This window comes from Myxocyprinus asiaticus, chromosome 11 (assembly GCF_019703515.2).
Source record: "Myxocyprinus asiaticus isolate MX2 ecotype Aquarium Trade chromosome 11, UBuf_Myxa_2, whole genome shotgun sequence".
NCBI classification, from domain to species: Eukaryota; Metazoa; Chordata; class Actinopteri; order Cypriniformes; family Catostomidae; genus Myxocyprinus; species Myxocyprinus asiaticus.
In genome coordinates, this window is record NC_059354.1 from 34,477,672 (window position 1) to 34,498,263 (window position 20,592).

The 20,592-nt window shown below is 41.1% G+C and overlaps 1 protein-coding gene across 4 annotated transcripts in view; it reads left to right on the top strand.

Annotated features, from left to right (window-relative positions):
• The window catches only part of LOC127447983 (protein dopey-2-like), a 47,339-nt gene that overhangs the window by 22,633 nt on the left and 4,114 nt on the right, over positions 1-20,592 (top strand). For 3 of the 4 annotated variants that reach the window (XM_051710259.1, XM_051710261.1, XM_051710260.1), the window contains exons 21-37: positions 5,372-7,031; positions 7,187-7,286; positions 8,340-8,510; positions 8,643-8,768; positions 9,350-9,484; positions 9,866-9,921; positions 10,123-10,227; positions 11,524-11,590; positions 11,820-11,973; positions 12,160-12,242; positions 13,652-13,761; positions 13,948-14,097; positions 14,497-14,558; positions 14,676-14,804; positions 15,427-15,563; positions 15,685-15,740; positions 15,861-15,998. In XM_051710259.1, the coding sequence (XP_051566219.1) occupies positions 5,372-7,031; positions 7,187-7,286; positions 8,340-8,510; positions 8,643-8,768; positions 9,350-9,484; positions 9,866-9,921; positions 10,123-10,227; positions 11,524-11,590; positions 11,820-11,973; positions 12,160-12,242; positions 13,652-13,761; positions 13,948-14,097; positions 14,497-14,558; positions 14,676-14,804; positions 15,427-15,563; positions 15,685-15,740; positions 15,861-15,998 (3,439 nt within the window). The remainder of the gene's footprint in view (positions 1-5,371; positions 7,032-7,186; positions 7,287-8,339; positions 8,511-8,642; positions 8,769-9,349; positions 9,485-9,865; positions 9,922-10,122; positions 10,228-11,523; positions 11,591-11,819; positions 11,974-12,159; positions 12,243-13,651; positions 13,762-13,947; positions 14,098-14,496; positions 14,559-14,675; positions 14,805-15,426; positions 15,564-15,684; positions 15,741-15,860; positions 15,999-20,592) is intronic. The other variant, XR_007898451.1, reaches the window with a different exon arrangement.

Here is a 20,592-nt window from a genome sequence, read left to right on the forward strand (position 1 = left end):
TTGAGTAGGATAATCATTTTAACATAAAAGTTCAAAGAGGAAGAACATGCATTCCATTCTTTATTACTAACAAAAAGAGCCTCACAAAAAGAGCTCCTTATGACATTTTTAAAAAGTGCATTAAAAATTACATGAATGAAATAAACTTTAAATCTAACAGCAATGAGTGTGCATGGCCAAAGTTTATAATTCAAAACACTGAGACATCAAGTTCAATTTAAGTGCATAAAACAATAGCAACAATACGAACATTAATGACCATAAAATCAACATAAAACGACCATAAAATTAACGAAAATGTATGACTATAAAATCAACAGCAATGACGTTGCAAGGTCAAAGCTTTCATCTAAAAACACTGAAACAATTTTATCCATTACTACTTACTGAAAGTCCATCATCTATTCCAAAGCTGAGTTGCAACATATTATCTTTTGAACAGCAAGAATATTTTAAAAGATCAGAATATTTTAAAACAGCAGCGTTCCACCAAGTCACACAAGGAACAATTGTGTCAAATTTTATGTCAAGTTTCATGCAGTTGACTCCACTGCATCAGCAGCAACAGTAGAGCGATGGGCTTTGTTTCATATTGCTGCACATTTTGAAGTTGAACTATTGTGTACCCTCAGAGATGGCATCCACTAGATCCTTTGAAACAATTAAGTTCACAGAGTGAGCTGCACACCATAGGTGTAATTTAATTTTTAAGAATGAAATTATCTCGATAGATCCAGTGGTTAAATGCTGAGGTAGACCGCTCCATCTTCACCTTGCTGTTCTGAATGCAATACACTCAACCTTCCCTCTCCCCCTCTCTTCCGAAAACACTCTAAGACTTACCATATGTATATCAGTGGTGTGCTGATTTAGAATGAAAACATTTTAAAGATTGAAAAAAAGAGAATGATTAGGGTGATCAATAAATTAACAATTTACCGCCGTTGCCTTGTTAATATGTAATCAAGTAATATATAAAAAAATAACTGTAGTCCGATTATGAGTATTTTAATATGTAATTTAATCCAATTACAAGTACTTGGTTTTTGTAATCTGATTGCGAAATCCATATTACATGTAATCCGTTACTTCCCAGCACTGGTGCTTATACATCAGTATCAGACCTATTCACGCCAAGAACCTTGTGAGTCAGCGAAGGTTCGGTAACGTCCAGTCTGTAACATCTCACAAATGTGTGAGGCAACGCCCAGCTCGCCAGAGCACAAATGTCCTAAACTGTAATTCCCTTAAACAACGCCCATGAGGTGGCCATGCCTCTTGTGGAATGAGCTCTCAAGCCCTCTGGAGGCTGCAGACCAGCGCTATTATAACGTAATATAATAGCCTCCCTGATATAGGTTTACCCTTATGAGAGTCAGCCCAAGATATAAAAAGCTGATTACTCTTTCTCAGCATCCGAATCAAACCCAACATGGCATTCCGATATCATTGCAAGGTATACCTTAACAGCAGAGAATACTCTACCCTTATCCAAAGGTCTTTCAGAAAGCTCAGCACGTCCACTACAGAACATAAAAAGGGAATGATATGTCTTTGTGTGCACCACTGCTCAAAAAAACGTAGGCCATGCCCTGATAGGCGAACCTAAAGAATTTCCTGTGAGCTGGATAAATGTCTACATGGAAATATGCATCCTTGAGATCCACTAATCCAGTCTCTGGGACGAATAGTGAGACAGCACTTTGAGCATGAGCATTTTTAATCTGTTATTTTCTGAGGCGTTTGTTGAGGTTCCGCAAATACAGAATGGGGCGGAGACCTCCACCTTATTTGGTATGACGAAATACAGGGAGTAAATCTTCTGGCGGCTCTCCTCTGCCTGTAACAACCGTATTGATCTTTTGCTAAATAAAGATGCTATTTCTTCCTCTAAAATCAGAGCTGAATCCCTTTCCGCTGTTGACATGTTTATTTTTACATTCAGCACTAGTGCTTGTGAACTCTCTGCCTCTCAGACTGAACCCTGCGGGTGGAGGGGGGAGGTTTAAAACGGGGGGCACTCTCTTTGAACTTGTGCCTCCAAACCATTTAAACTGTGAAGTGGACAAACCAAACATGCCACCAAACTTGCCACTAAACAGTCTTTTCTCAAGACTGGGGGTGGGGGGGGGGGGGATAGGTTACTCACGTCATGAGGAGGGAAGGTGTACTGAGATACCTGGGTGATGTTCACTGTCCCCTCTTTCCCACCTGAGATGCAACTAGGTCGCCTGCCTCTTCTTCCCTCCCTGGGGATTGGCAGGGCGATGGTTAGCGACTGCTGCCACAAATGATGGCTTTTTTGCCTGAGCCGGTCTCGGCTGTGTGTTAAGCCAAGCGCACACTACACGACTTGCAGTTCACTCATAGTCTTGTTTTCCATCATGCTGGTGCACACAATACAGGACTGTAGTGTATCAACTACTCAACCATTCGTCCCCGACTGAGGCCATGTGTACACTGGTATTAAGATGTATTTTTGGTGATCCGATCTCAAATGTACAAGCAAGACACATCACTGTTACACCTGGTCTTCTCTTCTGACCACTTGTGTTTAGATTTCGAGGAGAGTCTTTAATGTCATTAGGACATACATCAATCATTATGTGTATTACTGAATGATAATAAAGTGCAAAAAAGTAAAAGACGAGAAAGAAAGCACTAAAAACCGGTGCACGGTTTCTCTTAATTATTTGCAAACATAACATTTAGAGCAGAATGCTTAGTTATTTTAGTGCAGTACCTGTAACTGAGCTTCTAGTGTGCATGCTGCTCATTTCTGTGTCCCTATTGTGCACGTTCATGCATTCACTTTTTTAAATTTTCCGAGCTTATGCTTATTTCCCTTTTAATCCGCTCGTAACCAGCGAAAAAGTGGCTGTTACAGCTGCCTTCAACATCAACCTGTTTCAAACGGATCACCCAAAATGCATCTTAAAATTAAGATAATGAAATTCATTCACAAACTTGCACGATTTATTCTTGATAACATGTCAACAAACATGAAAGAATGGGTCTCACCTGTTTGTGCACTTACTGGCACCATTTGCAAAGGAAACAAACTATAAAAACTGCTGAAAATAACAAAAACAGTGAGTAGGGAGATGTGGGTGTTGTTTTATTTTCTAATTATTTTTGTCTCCTGCTACTCATTACCTTTCTCTCCTTTTTCAACAAATATGAAAGAATGGCTAGTGCCCAATTGTATGTTTATTTGTGCAAATTTGCTAAGGAAAAAAGTAATAAAAACAGCTGAAAATGATAAAGACAGCGGGTAGGGAGATGTGGGTGCAGGTTTTTGGATAAATATTCTCATAAACGAAATGGATAATAATTTACGTGGGCTGGTGTGAAGAGTGACATTGTAATGCATATTTATCTGAAGTTTTTTTGAAAAAGAAATTGTTAAATTACACAGTAATTTGATTAAAATTGGAGACTGTGAATCAGAATCAAGGAAAACAATTATTACAGTCACTTGAGAAAAACTTCATTTAATAGCGATTACACATCTAATAACATTAGCGTAAGTGAACAGAACTGTTTATAACTTCTCATAACACACTCATTTTGATGCTGTGAACTGTTTATTTACTATCGCTTTTACTATGACTTGAATCAATACGTAAATGAATTAATGTTCAGTTGTTCAGCTTTAATTTACCTTGGAGCAAATGTAGGTGTCGTTGCAGATGTTATATGTTCATTTGGGAATGAGGGCTGACAGTTTAATCCATAAAATGCTCTTCTCCAGATTTATTTAAAGATTTTTTTTTATTTATTTATTTATTTATTTTTTTTAAAGAAAGAAAAACACTGCGGTCATTATTACAAATGACCCGGCAACAACATTCTTTAAATTTATTTTGATTATTTTTATAAAATCCCGCTTAAAAGTACTCAAACACGCATTACTCCCATAGGCTCTCATTGGAAAATTACAAACGTGTGTCAGAGTAATGGCGGCAGGGCAACAGTTGCTAAGACGGGATTGGTCAGAAGTGTTTTTAAGGTGGGGCTTAGCGAAGGGTCAAAGCTCTGCGCCCCTTGGTTAGGGTTGTTCGCTCTGACAAGCTCTGCAGAACTCCACATTGGAATGAATGGGAGATTACAGTGAAGGCAAAATATTCACATAAACGGAATGGATAATATTTTTACATGGGCTGGTATAAAGAGTGACATTGTAATGCTTATTTATCTGAAGTTTTTTGTCAAATAAATGGTTAAATCACACAGTAATTTACTGAAAACTGTAGAGACTGTGAATCAGAATCAAGGCAATTATAGCCTCTTCCCATCATACAAATCCCTTTCCGTGCCCTCTTCTATCTGTTGAGAAGGCCAGTCAATAGACAGCTTGGCCGCTGCCCTATGGCATATCTCGATCAGATCAAGATTCAATGGTGTCGGGGAATGGGAGCCCCCGCTCTGCGGGGTGGATGGTTGAGGTGGAAAGATCGCATCCTCTTCATCATCCTCAAAAAGGCGATTGCTCATTTCCTCCTCCTCCTCCTCTTCTTCTCATCTCTCCTTGATGGAGACATCGAGAGGAGGGAGGTTCTTCGAGGCCTCCTCCATATTGTCCCCCCAGCTACTGGACTGAGGGTTCTTTCTCCACCGGGAGCGGGTAAAAATACTGTTTCTCTGAACAATTACAGTTTTTGAAAATATCACTGTGTTTGGCGATGTAATTCGACGGCTCATGCTTGAAAACTGTTAAACGGCAATAATCCAAAAACTCTGCTGAAGGATAGCTCCCAGCTAGATCTTCATAAGGAAGAGAATGAGAATGATGTAAAGGCAGGTGACAGCAGCTTAAATCAGGAAGGTGGGGCATCCTAGTCACTGCTGTGACTTGTCTATCATTGGACAGACGTGGTGTTATAAATTGTTTCCATGATTTCACACACGAGGCATTTTCCCATAGTGAGATAACGAACAAATGTTAGAAAAAATTAGGACAATACTACACTTTTAAAACTCATACACTACTTGGCTGAGAGCATAGTGTATATTGTGAGGGGATACTGTATAGTGCATCATTTGGCACACAGTATTAGATTTATCAATTCCTGTTCTTGATACTGGAACTGCACTGTGAGCCCCCTAAATATGTTACTTCTATATTGTTTGTGTGGTACTAATATGTAATGAAATTTATGTTAGTCATTGTGTTATAATTATGCAATGGAATAAAATATTCACTTAAGCCAAATGCAAAGTGTAGAGCACTAATGTCATGGCTGACAACATAAATGCTTCTTTTAGATCATTTTAGGGTAATGAAAATTATGTCTGTCAAAGAGTCATATATTTATGTTGTTATAGATTATTATACATTTGGTCTGATTCTATTGTATATGTGATTTAGGTCATTTCAAAGCACATAGCTGCAGAGACAAATCCATCACAAAAAGTGCTGGTGAGGAAACAGAGGAAACCTTCATCAGTCGCATCACTGTAGTAGACCGTGAATCATTATGGGCAGAGCTGGAGCGAGATCCAGAACAAATGGAAATGCCCTCAGATTCCCCAGCATTGTCCAGGAGTGAGAGTGAGGAGACTGAGGGAGAGGACGAGGAAAGAGAGGAGGAAGATGAGGAAACTGAACACACAGAATCTGCAGACACCAGCAGTGCTCAGAACTCCACAGAAAACTCCAGCTCAAGCTCTGCCCCTTACTTGCGACAGCCTGATGATGGCAGCATAGAGGAGGAGAGCGTAGCCAATGGAATTAAGAGGGTGGATTCGGAACACACTCAGGTTTCTGATTCGCTTTCGAGTGATGAAGATGATGGGCAGTTGGAGGCAATGGCGAAGTCTCGGATGCTGAAGCGACAGCGGGAGAAACGGGAGGCAGTGGACTCACTGTTCAGACATGTTCTTCTCTATAAGCAGCAGTATGAGAGCAGGCGCATTCTCTACGCATTCACTATCTTAGAGACCATAATCCGGACAAGTGCAGGGCCATTTGTGGAGACTCTCTCTAATACTTCTCTAGACTGTAGCTCCACTGCCCATCTCAACCTCATCCAGAACCTTCTGCAGAGGCACCGTCAGGTTCAGGAAGGTGGCAGCTTCTATGGGCGATTGCAAACCTCAACTCCACCAAGTGCAGCCACTCCTGACCCATCCCATCAGGTCCTTTCTCCTCTCCATTCACCACCTTCCCCTTCTTCTCCGCCAACTCTCCTGCTAGAGCTGCTCACCAGCCTCTGCCTGCGCTATCTACGCTCTCACTATCCCTCCTATGTGAGTGTTCCCACTCGCCAACTCCAGGCCAATCGGGAGGTGCAGGTGAAAAGTGTGGAAGTGTTGACCGAGTTGATGATCCAGTTGGTGAGGGTGGTCCAGCAGGCTCAAATTGGGGAGGCAAGGGGCGGTGCTAGTCTTGAAGCAGTGTGCAACCTTCTTTGGGGCTACAAGGTGCAGCAATATGTTCTTCTTACACTCTCTGCCTCAATGTATGTCTGCCAGCGTGGTGAGCAACCTGACCAACACACATTGCCCGAGGAAGACCAAGGAGAGGATGGAGCAGAGCTCTCGGAAGAAAGTCTGGTCAACTTTGGTCGAGATGGGACTTGGGCTGAACACCCACTCCAGATTGCCCTACTGAAGCTTCTCAAGGTTCTTATTGTATTGGAGCACCATGTGTGTCCACCTCACACCAAGGCACATGATGATGAGCATCATCATTCCAACCAACAGCGGTGCGCAGAGCCACCTTCCTCAGCCTTGGCTCGAGAGTGGCAAACAGCTGTGATGTTCCAGCAATCCATCAAAGCAGTGCGTTACATAGCCAGTCAGCCTATCACTGCTCAGGGAATGTTTGTGTCAGCAGCAGCTCGGGCTTTGCACCCACAGTATGGCTGTGCCATGCATCCAGCCTGGGTGACTCTTCTGTGTGAAGTGCTGCCGTATTTAGGGCGTTCACTGGCCATCATTGTTTCACCCATTATTGCCCAGATCTGCAAGAACCTGGATGAGCTTGTTAAACAGCACGAGTACGATGGAGTCAAGGCCTCACACAAGTAAATAATGTGTGATTGTTTGTGTCAGTGTGAGTGTATATGAGCTTGTTAGAGGTATTCAAAATTGTGTTGAAGAATTGGCATTTACATTTGTTAATGTTTTTTGGTTTCCATAGCTTGAATTGGGTGTGTATTGTGTGGTTTTCTTTGTGTAGTGGTACCTTAAAGAGGGAGAACATAGCACCCGAATATCCTCTGACCCTATTGGAAGGACTGACCACAATTACACACTACTGCCTTTTAGACAACAAGAAGGTAAGTCATACAACCACCAGCTTAAACAGATGCTCAGTGGCAGGACCTGACATAGGTGATATAGGCATTCATTTAAGGTGGCAATGTTCTGTAGGGTGGCACAGGGGACTGCCCCCAAACACAGCTGTCATGGTGTGTTAAAGTAAATCTGCTTTGAAACTATGTGCATTGTGAAAGCACTATAAATAAAAGCTGGAGTTGGTTGCTAACCCATTTGCATTAAGATGAACTCTGCTCTACCTTGGTACTTCAGCAATGGTAACTTCACCTCAAATCGCCAACTCTCACTAAAAATAAATAACTTCTGATTGTTTTGTCATTAAAGATCACTGTCAGTAGGGGGCCTGGGTAGCTCAGCGAGTAAAGAAGCTGACTACCACCCTTGGAGTCGCGAGTTTGAATCCAGGGCATGCTGAGTGACTCCAGCCAGGTCTCCTAAGCAACCAAATTGGCCCGGTTGCTAGGGAGGGTAGAGTCACATGGGGTAACCTCCTCGTGGTCGCTATAATGTGGTTCTCGCTCTCAGTGGGGCAAGTGGTGTGTTGTGCGTGGATGCTGCGGAGAGTGGCATGAAGCCTCTACACGCGCTATGTCTCTGCGGTAATGCGCTCAACAAGCCACGTGATAAGATATGCAGATTTAGATGCGGAGGCAACTGAGATTTGTCCTCCACCACCTGGATTGAGGCGAGTCACTACGCCACCATGAGGACTTAGAGCGCATTGGGAATTGGGCATTCCAAGTAAATAAATTCGCTGTCAGTGGGAACGTCTCTTCTCTATCGCATACTCCATTTCATAATCGCTATTTGAGATTTTTTTTTTTTTTGGTTTTTTGGTTTTTTATGAAAAAATAACGCAAAACAAATGCTCCCCCTTCCTAATAGATGTCCATCCCACAGTTACAATTTTGCAGTCATGTCTTGTCTGATCATGCCTTGAACGACAAGTGAGCCAGGATCACTACTGAATTTGTTGGTAAATAATGGTGCTTTAAAGCAATAACGAGACTCACTGTACATTGTTGTTATTTTTTTATTTTTTTGCCCTGTAGGTAACTGCAGGCTGTGATGTTCCAGACCTGCGAAATGCGAGCAATGCCATTTTGGAGGAGTTCCCACACATGATTAGCAGCATGGCCTTACTCTGGGGTGTGGTCAAGGGCTGTGACTCCACCCATGGCAGCAGAGCCTCACCCACCTCAGTGTACTTTAAAGGCACAAAGGTATATTTTGTACTTACATCAAACAAAGTAAAATTAATTTTAGACTATTTACTTCACTTAGAAATGGTTGAGGTCATGTTGACTGTTAATTGCTTCATTTGTATACCAGTAATATGTCTTTGTTATCTGTAGATCTTGAGGCAGAAAATTCTCGAGTTCTTGATGCCATTGACTCAGCAGTTTGGGGTGCAGGTCATGGCCTCTGTGGCCGCTGTATGGAGTAGCAGGAGCGGCCGCAAAAGACGTTCCAGAAGCAAGGTGTGCAACAGTAATTAGTATGAAAAATGAACATAATGTTTAAGTAGACTTCTGATTTTTTTTAAGGTGACATCTTACCTACAGCTCCACTTCAGATATCTGGAGTGATGTTTTATTGTTTTTGGGGGTTTTTCTCCCCTTTTCTTCCCAGTTCCCAATGCGCTCTAGGTCCTCATGGTGGCATAATGACTCGCCTCAATCCGGGTGGTGGAGGACGAATCTCATTTGCCTCTGCATCTGAGACAGTCAAACCGCGCATCTTATCACGTGGCTTGTTGAGCACGTTACCGCGGAGACATAGCACGTGTGGAGGCTTCACGTTATTCTCTGCGGCATCCACGCACAACTCACCACACACCCCACTGAGAGCGAGAACCACATTATAGCGACCACGAGGAGGTTACCCCATGTGACTCTACCCTACCTAGGAACCGGGCCAATTTGGTTGCTTAGGAGACCTGGCTGGAGTCACTTAGCACGCCCTGGATTCGAACTCGCGACTCGCTGAGCTACCCAGGCCCCGTTTTATTGTGTTTTAATGGTTTTTGGGTTTGTGTTTGTGTTTGTGTATGGATGCATAGATTTTGCCTGATGCTAGTGATTCTCAAATGACTTTAGTGGATCTGGTGAAGGCACTAAACACACTTCGTGTGGACACTATACTGCAGCTCATTAGAGCGGTGGTGAAGAAACCCCATCAGATCAAAGGAGACCAGGTATAACACAAATACATGCATACTTAGCTATCTAAATAGGGACATACCATAGAGTTCCATTATTTTCAAATAACACTAATTATAATTACTGCCGACTAATCCTAATCCATACCCTAGCCCTCCCTCAAAAAGAAGACTTTGCGTTTTTAGTACTATATATTTTAGAATAATAATTTTAAAAAAAACTACAATTATGTAAAATGTATTTATGAATTGTTTGTCCATATGAGGACATCCCAGAAGGTTTCCAAAACCTTTTTTTTGTCAGATTTAGCTCACTTTTGGACACTATTTTGCACCCAAACTATAGCTAAGTACACACACACATTTAACTACAGAAAATCATTATTTATTAATGTTCACTCTCTTTTTCACTAACAGAGGACTACTTTAGTTGACATTCCAATGCTGCAGTTCAGCTATGTCTACATTCAGAGGTAACAATTTCCACTGACATCATCCTCTATTTAAAGTGCGCTTAATCTTATTTACCATCATCTGATGTCATCCACCATAAAATTACAAGTCCAGTGAGTCCAGCTCCCACTGTGTTCTTCTACATGGTGGATGTTTTTAGCAGAATGTTTTGGATGGTAATGTCGTACTTGGTCTTTTTTTTTTTTTTTTTTTTTTTTAAGTCTGTCTGCTCAGGCTCTTCAGGAGAACATCAATCCTCTCCTCTGTCTGCTCAAAGAGTCTGTCCAGCTCAACCTCGCCCCACCTGGACACTTCTTGCTCCTCGGGTAAATAAACAATTTTATTGTGCTTGTTAAGGCAAACATCACTCTGATCATATAGCTAATACTTAGGGTTTGGGATTTGAAGAAACACCCACAGCATTTGTGCTACGGTCATGAATGATACCTCAAATCCTGCGGTTTTATTAAGGAGAGGGGTAATATTACTTGTCTAAGCAATTTAACTTAGAACTTAAAACAGCTATACGTGGGGGCCTGGGTAGCTCAGCAAGTATTGATGCTGACTACCGCCCCTGGAGTCGCGAGTTCGAATCCAGGGCATGCTGAGTGTCTCCAGCCAGGTCTTCTAAGCAACCAAATTGGCAACCTCCTCGTGGTCGCTATAATGTGTGGTTCTCGCTCTCGGTGGGGCACGTGGTGAGTTGTGCGTGGATGCCGCGGAGAATAGCGTGGGCCTCCACACGCACTACATCTCCGCGGTAACACGCTCAACAAGCCACGTGATAAGATGCATGGATTGATGGTTTCAGACGCGGAGGCAATTGAGATTCATCCAACGCCACCCGGATTGAGGCGAGTCACTATACCACCACGAGGACTTAGAGCGTATTGGGAATTGGGCATTCCGAATTGGGGAGAAAAGGGGAAAAAATAAAAAAATTAAAAAACAGCTACACGTTAAATAAATTCCATAGACTCGAGAAATAGGTCAGAAATTCATAGACACTGGCGAAGAGACAAGAGGCCGTTCTTTTTGAATAGGTCTATGGAGGAGATACTTCAGTGTGCTGAATAAACTACTTCTGTGAGAAAACAGCTCATCACTTAATGACCACCTGTTTGTTAATCTTCAACATGTTTTACACTAAACAATCCTTTTGGAATGTACTATGTGTGGAGTTTATAAGAGAAGTCACGGACAATTTTAGGTGGCAGGTATGTGGCAGTTTACAGTTCTCCCCAATCATTTGTATGGTATCCGCAAATGGTGACATAACTTTTGTAACACGCTAGTTGACCGTTACGCTCTCTCCTATGATAGAACCGTGGAGGTTGATATCTCAGTAATTAAAAGAATCTCTGCTAACAACCAATAAGAACACCTAAGCAACCATATAGTAATGCCCTAGCAACCACCCAGAAAACATACCAACTGGATAGCAATCTGCTAACAGCCACTCAGAACACCTTAGCAGAAGGCAGTCTTCAAATTATGTTATTATATTATCTACCTGCATTGTCTTATGAATGTCTTATAAAGCAATTGTTTTCTGTGTTAGATACTAGGGAAATAAAGAGTCTTTTGAAGCACTGAGCTGTCTGTTTATTTTACTGTTGCAGCATCCTCGTTGACTGTGTAAACAGACTTCCCAACATGGACAACAAGAGGGATACCAGAGAACTGCAGGTAGGACCAGTACAGCGAGAGACAGCATCAACATTATTGACATTAATACTGATAACTCAAAATAAATTATCATTAATTGTAATAGCTAATTATGATTATTTGAAAATGATTCTGTATTATTATTCATTTTCTGAATAGCCGTAAACACAAACAAGAGTGTAAAGTGTAACCAACATATTTATACCAACTTGTCAAAGTTTGTTTACATATAAATTTGCACCCTCAACAGGAAGTGAGCCAGCGCATACTAGAGAAGGTGGGATCTGTGGCCGGCTCGTCTCTTGAGCAAACTAGCTGGCTGAGTCGTAACCTGGAAGTGAAAGCTCAGCCTCAGGTCTGTCTACAGGGAGATGAAGATGACCATGATGGCAATGACTTTGATGGTATACCTGCACTGAAACACAAGCAATCACTAGCATATGCTCACAGTATAGTTAAAATGGCTACTATTGTGTTGCACATTTCGAATTTGAGGCGACAAACCAGTAAATTGTGCTATGTTGTCAGTTGGTGTGTTGTTGAACAATGGAGGCCAAGGCAGCATTAAAATTGACCATTCTTCCTCTCAGAATCTGCAGGTCAGGAAAGCACTATGGTGTCATCTTCAGCACCATCTGTATTCAGTGTACAAGCTCTGGCTCTGCTGGCTGAGGTAAGAGACATGCAAAAACACACACATAAGGGCTCCAAAGGCTGACTGATATGGCCGCAAATGCAACAAAATGTAAAAATAATTGTGTTAGTAATAAGGGCGGGTCTCACGGGTCATATTTCAGCCTTAAATTAAAAGAAGAAAATAAAGAATCATATTTTGCATGAAGATAATTAAGTCTATGTCTAGGACTATTAAGAATTAAGTTTTAATTAAGTTTTTTTGTGAGAGTTATTTTCATGACAATTGTTTAAGCACCCCCCCTTCCCCAGTTGTCATTAGCCTACTGTAATGCACAAAAATGTCTTAATTATAATGCAAAAAATAAAATAAAATAAAATAAAATATATATTTTAAATAGCAAAGTACATTTGTAAATAACAGTTTTAAGTATGCATCGTAGTATTTGTTGTACTGAATTTATGTTGATTTTTAATAAAAACTGAACTGTGATTTTCGTTCCTGTATTTCAGTAATGAGAATGAGATTTTTTGCATTACAGTAATGACATTTTTTGTGGGGGAAATGTAAAATGCAGTATGGGTTAGGGCAATGGGTTAATGCAGTTTGTGTTAAAAGCTTAGTTCACCCAAAAATGAAAATTCTCTCATGATTTACTCACCCTCATGCCATCCCTGATGTGTATGATGTTCTTTCATCTGCTGAACAGAAACAAAGATTTTTAGAAGAATATTTCAGCTCTGTAGGTCCATACAATGTTAGTGAATAGGTGCCAACATTTTGAAGCTCCAAAATCCACATAAGGGCAACATAAAAGTACTCCAGTGGTTAAAGCCATATCTTCTGAAGCGATATGACAGGTGTGGGTGAGAAACAGGTCAATATTTAAGTCCTTTTTCCTTCACTTTAATTTTCTCCTTCTTCTGTTTTTGGAGATTCACATTCTTTGTGCATATCGCCCCCTACTGGGCGGGGAGGAGTATTTATGATAAAAAATGACATAAATATTGATCTCTTTCTCACCCAGACCTATCATATTGCTTCTAATCACTGGAGTCATATGGATTACTTTTATGCTCCCTTTATTCAAAATTTTGGCACCCATTCACTTGCATTGTATGGACCTACAGAGCTGAAATATTCTTCTAAAAATCTTAGTTTCTGTTCAGCAGATGAAAGAAAGTCAAACACATCTGGGATGGCATGAGGGTGAGTAAATCATGAGAGAATTTTCATTTTTGGGTGAACTATCCCTTTAATGCATGTGAACTTTCAACTTGCGGATTACAAAAATGGGCAAAAAACTGACAGAACACCCTAGCAATCAAATAACAACAGATCTCATCAGCATCAGATTTCGTCTAGTTCATTTCATGTTTAGACACACAGACACACTTACAGTTCATGCAAATGACAAACATTGTGAGCATTTGTGCTTGTGTCTGTAGGTTCTGGCACCTCTTTTGGACATGGTGTATCGCAGTGATGAGAAGGAGAAAGCTGTGCCTCTCATTTCCCGTCTTATGTATTACGTTTTTCCCTATCTAAAAAATCACAGGTAACTATGACAGAAATGCACTTAAATTGAAATTCAACATCTGTTTCTTTGATTAAATACTACTTGGTTGTTTATTCAAAAGCTGTTGTCTATTTTTTTACCTCAAAGATTGTGTCAGATGGTTTTAATTTATACATCCTCCACACTTTTGGTGTTTCAATAACTGTTTCTCTCTCAATGTCTCAGTGCCTATAACATGCCTAGTTTCTGTGCGGGTGCCCAGTTGTTGAGCAGTCTAAGTGGATATGCATACACTAAGCGAGCATGGAAGAAAGAGGTGCTGGAACTCTTTATGGACCCAATGTTTTTCACAATGGAGGCCTCGTGTACTTGCCAGTAAGATGGATACTTTCATGTGTCGTTCAGTTTTATTCAGGTTTGATGTAGTGGTTCATTATGAGCTTTTCAATGGCTATCGAAAAAAACATTTGGCCACTTCAAAGTTCCCATTTTTTGATTTGTGTGAAAGTAGTGATAAAAAGAAATGAGTAGATGTGTCCAAGCTTTTACATAGTACGTAATTTTCACGTAAAATTTGATGAGAGCATATAAGACGAAAATGAGATGATTGGAAACACTTTTTTATGTATTAGTAAGTAAAAAAATAATAATAATTTAAAATAGAAAACAAAATTTGTTTATTGTGCATTGAGAAGACCATGTTGGTAGATTTTCTGACCCTAACCCTAACCCTAAACAAAATTATAAAATATTACCTCTCATTTTGTACTTTAGTTGGAGATCCATAATAGACCATCTACTGACTCATGAGAAGACAATGTTCAAAGACTTGATGAGTGAGTATATGTACATATACAGTATTTGCCCTTCTCTAAATATCGTAGGGCTTTAGGGCAGATGTTTGTTGTATGATCAGTGTTTTTAGTTGTATTGTATGGATTCCTGTTGTACAGGTATGCAGAGCAGTTCTTTGAAGCTATTCAACAGTGCTGAGCAGAAGCCCATGTTACTGAAACGCCAGGCTTTTGCCATGTTCAGTGGAGAGAATGACCAGTACCACTTCTATTTACCACTCATACAAGGTATCACTCAGTCTGTGTGTAAAACGAATTCATATAATATACTGTAGTTCTGCCTTCTTTATTATTCTATCTTTATTTGTCACTACCGTCCTTTGGTGGGTTTTCATGCTTGTGTAATACACTACATGGCCAAAAGTGTGTGGACACCCCCTTCTAGTTAAAGGGTTTGGCTATTTCAGCTACATCCATTACTAAGATGTTTAGTGCATAAAATCAAGGATACTGCCGTGCAATCTCTTTAGACAAACAGTGGAGTGGGAATGGAGTAGAGTGGGAGTATCTATTCTGAAAATGGCAGTGTGCACTGTGTAGAAGAACTTGACTTTCCTGCACATAGCCCAGACCTGAACCCCACTGACCACTTTTGAGATAAACTGGAATGCAGATTGTGAGCCCGGCCATATTTCCCAACATCAATGCCTGACCTTACTGAAGAGCTTGTGTCTGAATGGGAGAGAATCCTGCAGCCATGTTCCAACATCTAGGGGAAAGCTGTTATAGTAGCAAATGGCTTAAATTGAGGTTCAACAAGCACATATGGGTGTAGTGTTCTGATCTCCACATACTTTTGACCATGTAGAGTATGTGTTCGGCCAACACTTACATTAAAACTATATTCTAGAGCGTCTAACAGAGAACCTGCGTGTGGGACAGACCCCAGCAGTGTCAGCTCAGATGTTCCTCATGTTCCGGGTTCTTCTGTTGAGGATCTCACCACAACATCTTACCTCACTCTGGCCAATCATGGTGACTGAGCTGGTAAGAACTACAACTGAGTGTTTGTTCTTTGACATTCTTTTACTGTTCTCTCTGCTTTGATTGGGTTAGTGCAGTAGAATATTTATTGATATTGGGTGATGTTTCTTATCTCTTGTTTCAGATACGCATTTTTAACTGCCTGGAAAAAACCCTGCTAGATGATAAAGAAGTTTCAAAGTGAGTCCTGCTTTACAGAAAAATATTTATAAAAATGCATTTCTATTGTCATCCTGCTCATATTGCTATTTATTTTGCCATCTACCTCATTTTCATGGACATTCTTTTTTTCTGTTTTAGGAGTAAATTGCGGGGTGGCCACGACAAAAATGGTATTCTGTGCTTCCCGCAGGCAGAGCTGGACATGTACTTGTCAGCCTGCAAGTTCCTGGACACTGCTGTGTCCTTCTCTCCTGAGCAAATGCCTCTGTTTCAAATGTGAGATGCATGTGAACAGTGTATGCATGTTTGTCTGAGAGGAACATAGATATTGCTTGTTTACTGTTGTCATATCAGTGATAAATGGGAACAGTTTAACTTGATCATAATATGGAATTCTTTTAGATTCTTGTAAAAGTTTTTTTTTGACAGAGGCCAGACATCCATTGGTCAAAAGAGCCTATATGTAGGGGAATGAAAATTCTGTTATTATTTACTCACCTTGTTGTTCTGAGCTGCTGTTTTTCATACATTACTGTTGATTTTTACTGCCAAGCTCCAAATAAGGACAAAAGTAGGGGTGGGTGATATTACCAAAATCTTATATCACAATATGAGTAATTTTATATCATGATAACGATATATATTATGATATAGTAATTTTTTTTTTTAACCAATACAAATTGGATAATATATTAAATAAACATAGTTTAATGCCTATTTTTAAATAATCAAATCAATGAATTAAGTACTTCCAAGTATTTCCTCTTACATTATTTTCTCTTTATTTGGAAATTGACATTAGTCAAAGTAAAAAAACAAAAACAAATTATGCCATATTTCAGTTGTTGGCCAATGTTATTATCATTACTATTAACTTTATTTTTTTATTATTAACATTATTATAACTATTCTCAAGAAACTTAAGATCTTCCCATATCAAATTCATCAAAGAAAATAATGCATTAGTAAAAAAAAAAAAGAATTTTTAAATCTAGCAAAAATAAACACATCTCGCAGAAAATAAATATAAATAATTCTTGAAAAAAATATATATATATCACCGAATTAATGTAGAGCGCATCTTTTGGCTTTCATAATATTCTTTTGCATGCCTCATTTCGAGGTAAAACAAATTGCTTGTATTACGAGTGAATATCGTCATGCCACACAGATTGCAGATTACATTTTTTTTGCTCTGTGGTGGCTTTTGTGAAACCACACCACAAATGGCTCACCTGTTTTTATAAAAAGCTCATCTTCATTTTCTTGAGTTGTTTGGGAGTCGTCCAGTTCTGTGGAGATGTTTTTTCAGGATTTTCCTGGGTCAAACATGATTTAGTAGCACACGTGATCCCGCTCTGCGCTCTCCTGTAAATATCAGGAAGCCTGCTAAACTCGTGCGCACTTGTGTGCTGCTAAGATAGCGCACGCGATGCTCACATTAAACACAGATGTGCGTGTCAGATGAGAAGCATATTAGGTGCCTAAAAAGTGCCAAATGCGAGATGAAAGTAACTGAATTTGCTTGGGCGGCCGCCGAAAACAATTTTATGCCCTAAAAACCTGTCCATGTTTCTTACATTCACTCAGTCTCACTGATAGTTCAGCCCATGCTGAACACATGGTTATTTACATATTGAGATATACACGATATAACAAAATCTTTTAGCGATTGACATTGAATATCGTCGCCATGATATATATGGTCTACAGGTTTGATACGACTCAAGATGGCGCCGAGTATGGCTGCTGCGTTGCGAGCTCCGACACAACATAGTAATGTTTTGTTTGTTTTGTTCACAATTCTTATGTTTTTTGTATTGGATGTTGTCTGCCTTATTGTCTACGACAGACAAACACTTTTGGACATTGGTTCAGCAATTTCACACCGTAAACCAGACTTCAAATTCCTCAATGCCGACCCGCTGTTTACAAACACGCAAGCGGAGCCCTTTGTCTGGGCAGCACGGCCGTGGAAACGCAGGAGGAAAAGGGGAAACAGAGCCGGCGTTCTCATCAGAGTAAGACGCCGCGCAAATCGACCCCCGCTACCCACTATTCTACTGGCAAATGTTCAGTCTCTGGATAACAAGCTCTGCGAGCTGAAAGCGCGGATCTCTTTCCAACGAGAGACGAGGGACTGCTGCATTATCTGCCTTACAGAAACTTGGATATCTGCGGAGATTCCAGACTCAGCCATTGAACCCGCGGGGTTCTCCGTGCACCGAGCGGACAGAGCGAAAGACCTCTCAGGTAAAAGCAGAGGTGGTGGTGTATGTTCTATGATCAACAAATCCTGGTGTGATCAGAGGAACGTACATTCTATCAAGTCCTCCCCCGATCAACCATTTGGAAAATCGGACCACTATTCCATTCAGCTTCTGCCAGCTTACAGGCAGAAAACTGAAACAGGAAGCACCCACCCTCAGAACGATCCAGTGCTGGTCGGACCAATCAGATTCTACGCTACAAGACTGTTTTGATCACACGGACTGGGAGATGTTCCGGTCCGCCTCTGATGACGACATCGAGCTTTACGCTGATAGCGTAATGTGTTTCATCAGAAAGTGTGTAGAGGACGTGGTTCCGACCAGATCAGAACCGCAAAACATCAGTACAGGAGCAAGATTGAAGGACAGTTTAACACCACCAACTCTAGAAGCATGTGGCAGGGAATTAACATCATCACGGACTTTAAAGGGAATAAAAACTCCACCATGAACACCGCTGCCTCTCTCCCGGATGATCTAAATACTTTTTATGCTCGTTTTGAGGAAAATAACACCGCCCTCACGGAGAGAGCTCTCGCGGCCGAAGCTACAGAGGTTAGTTCACTCTCCGTCTCTGTAGCGGATGTAACCCGATCCTTCCGACGGGTGAATATCCGCAAAGCCGCGGGCCCAGACGGCATTCCGGGCCGCGTCATCAGAGTGTGCGCGAACCAGCTGGCTGGTGTTTTTACGGACATTTTCAACCTTTCCCTCTCTTTGTCTGTAGTCCCCACATGCTTTAAAACATCCACCATTGTGCCTGTTCCAAAGCAATCAAAAATAATTTGCTTAAATGACTGGCGTCCTGTTGCTCTGACCCCCATCATCAGCAAATGCTTTGAGAGACTAATCAGAGATTACATCTGCTCTGTGCTGCCTCTCTCTCTTGACCCATTGCAGTTTGCTTACCACAACAACCGCTCCACTGATGATACCATTGCATCTACAATACACACTGCTCTCTCCCACCTGGAAAAAAAGAACACTTATGTGAGAATGTTGTTTGTAGACTACAGCTCAACATTCAACACCATAGTGCCCTCCAAGCTAGATGAGAAACTCCGGGCTCTGGGCTTAAACAGCTCGCTGTGCAGCTGGATCCTGGACTTCCTGTCAAGCAGACGCTAGGTGGTTAGAATAGGCAGCAACATCTCCTCATCACTGACCCTCAACACTGGAGCCCTGCAGGGCTGTGTTCTCAGCCCACTACTGTATTCCTTGTACACACATGACTGTGTGGCAACACACAGCTCCAATGCCATCATTAAGTTTGCTGATGACACGACGGTGGTAGGTCTGATCACTGACAATGATGAAACAGCCTACAGAGAGGAGGTGCACACGCTGACACACTGGTGTCAGGAGCACAACCTCTCCTTCAACGTCAGTAAGACAAAGGAGCTTGTGGTGGACTTCAGAAGAAAAGACTGAGAACACAGTCCCATCACCATCAATGGAGCACCAGTGGAGAGAGTCAGCAGCTTCAAGTTACTGGGTGTCCACATCACTGAGGAACTCACATGGTCCATCCACACTGAAGTCGTTGTGAAGAAGGCTCATCAGCGCCTCTTCTTCCTGAGACGGCTGAGGAAGTTTGGAATGAACCGCCACATCCTCACACAGTTCTACACCTGCATTGTAGAGAGCATCCTGACTGGCTGCATCGCCACCTGGTACGGCAATAGCACCACCCACAACCGCAAAAGCACTGCAAAGGGTGGTGCGAACTGCCAGACACATCATCGGAGGTGAGCTTCCCTCCCTCCAGGATATATATACAAGGCGGTGTGTGAAAAAACTCGGAGGATCATCAGAGACTCCAGCCACCCGGGCCATGGGCTGTTCTCACTGCTACCATCAGGCAGGCGGTATCGCAGCATCAGGACCCGCACCAGCCGACTCCATGACAGCTTCTTCCCCCGAGCAATCAGACTTCGGAACTCTTGATCTCCCACGATCAAAATACATCAGCACTGCACTTTATTACCCTTACTTTATTACCCTTACTCTTATATCTCACACCGGACTGTCATAAATTATATTATTATTATATTATATTCTCTCTTAACAACTGACTATCAACTGACAGCCTGAATGTCAATACAGTACAATACTGTACATTCTATATATATATATATATATATACTTTTTTATATATTTTTATTTTTTATTTTTATTGATTAATGTGTATCTATATAGTGCGTATTGTATACTGTACAGTGTATGTTATTATTTGTATACTGTTGAGTGTAATTATGTGTATAACAGATGTTTAATTGTGCTGTGTTAATTTGATGTTATTGTAAATTGGTACTGTCTCATCACTGTCACGACTGCTATGTTGATCGGAACTGCACCCAAGAATTTCACACACCATTGCACTTGTGTATATGGCTGTGTGACAATAAAGTGATTTGATTGATTTGACATCATCATATTGCCCAGCCCTAGACAAAAGGTACCATAAAAGTAGTCTATATGACTGGTGTGCTGTATTCCAAGTCTTCTAAATCTTTTGTGTGTTTAACAGCTTAAATATCTGTCTGTTCCTCATACAAAACTAATATATGGCTTTATATGTCTTAAAATATAGTGCATGA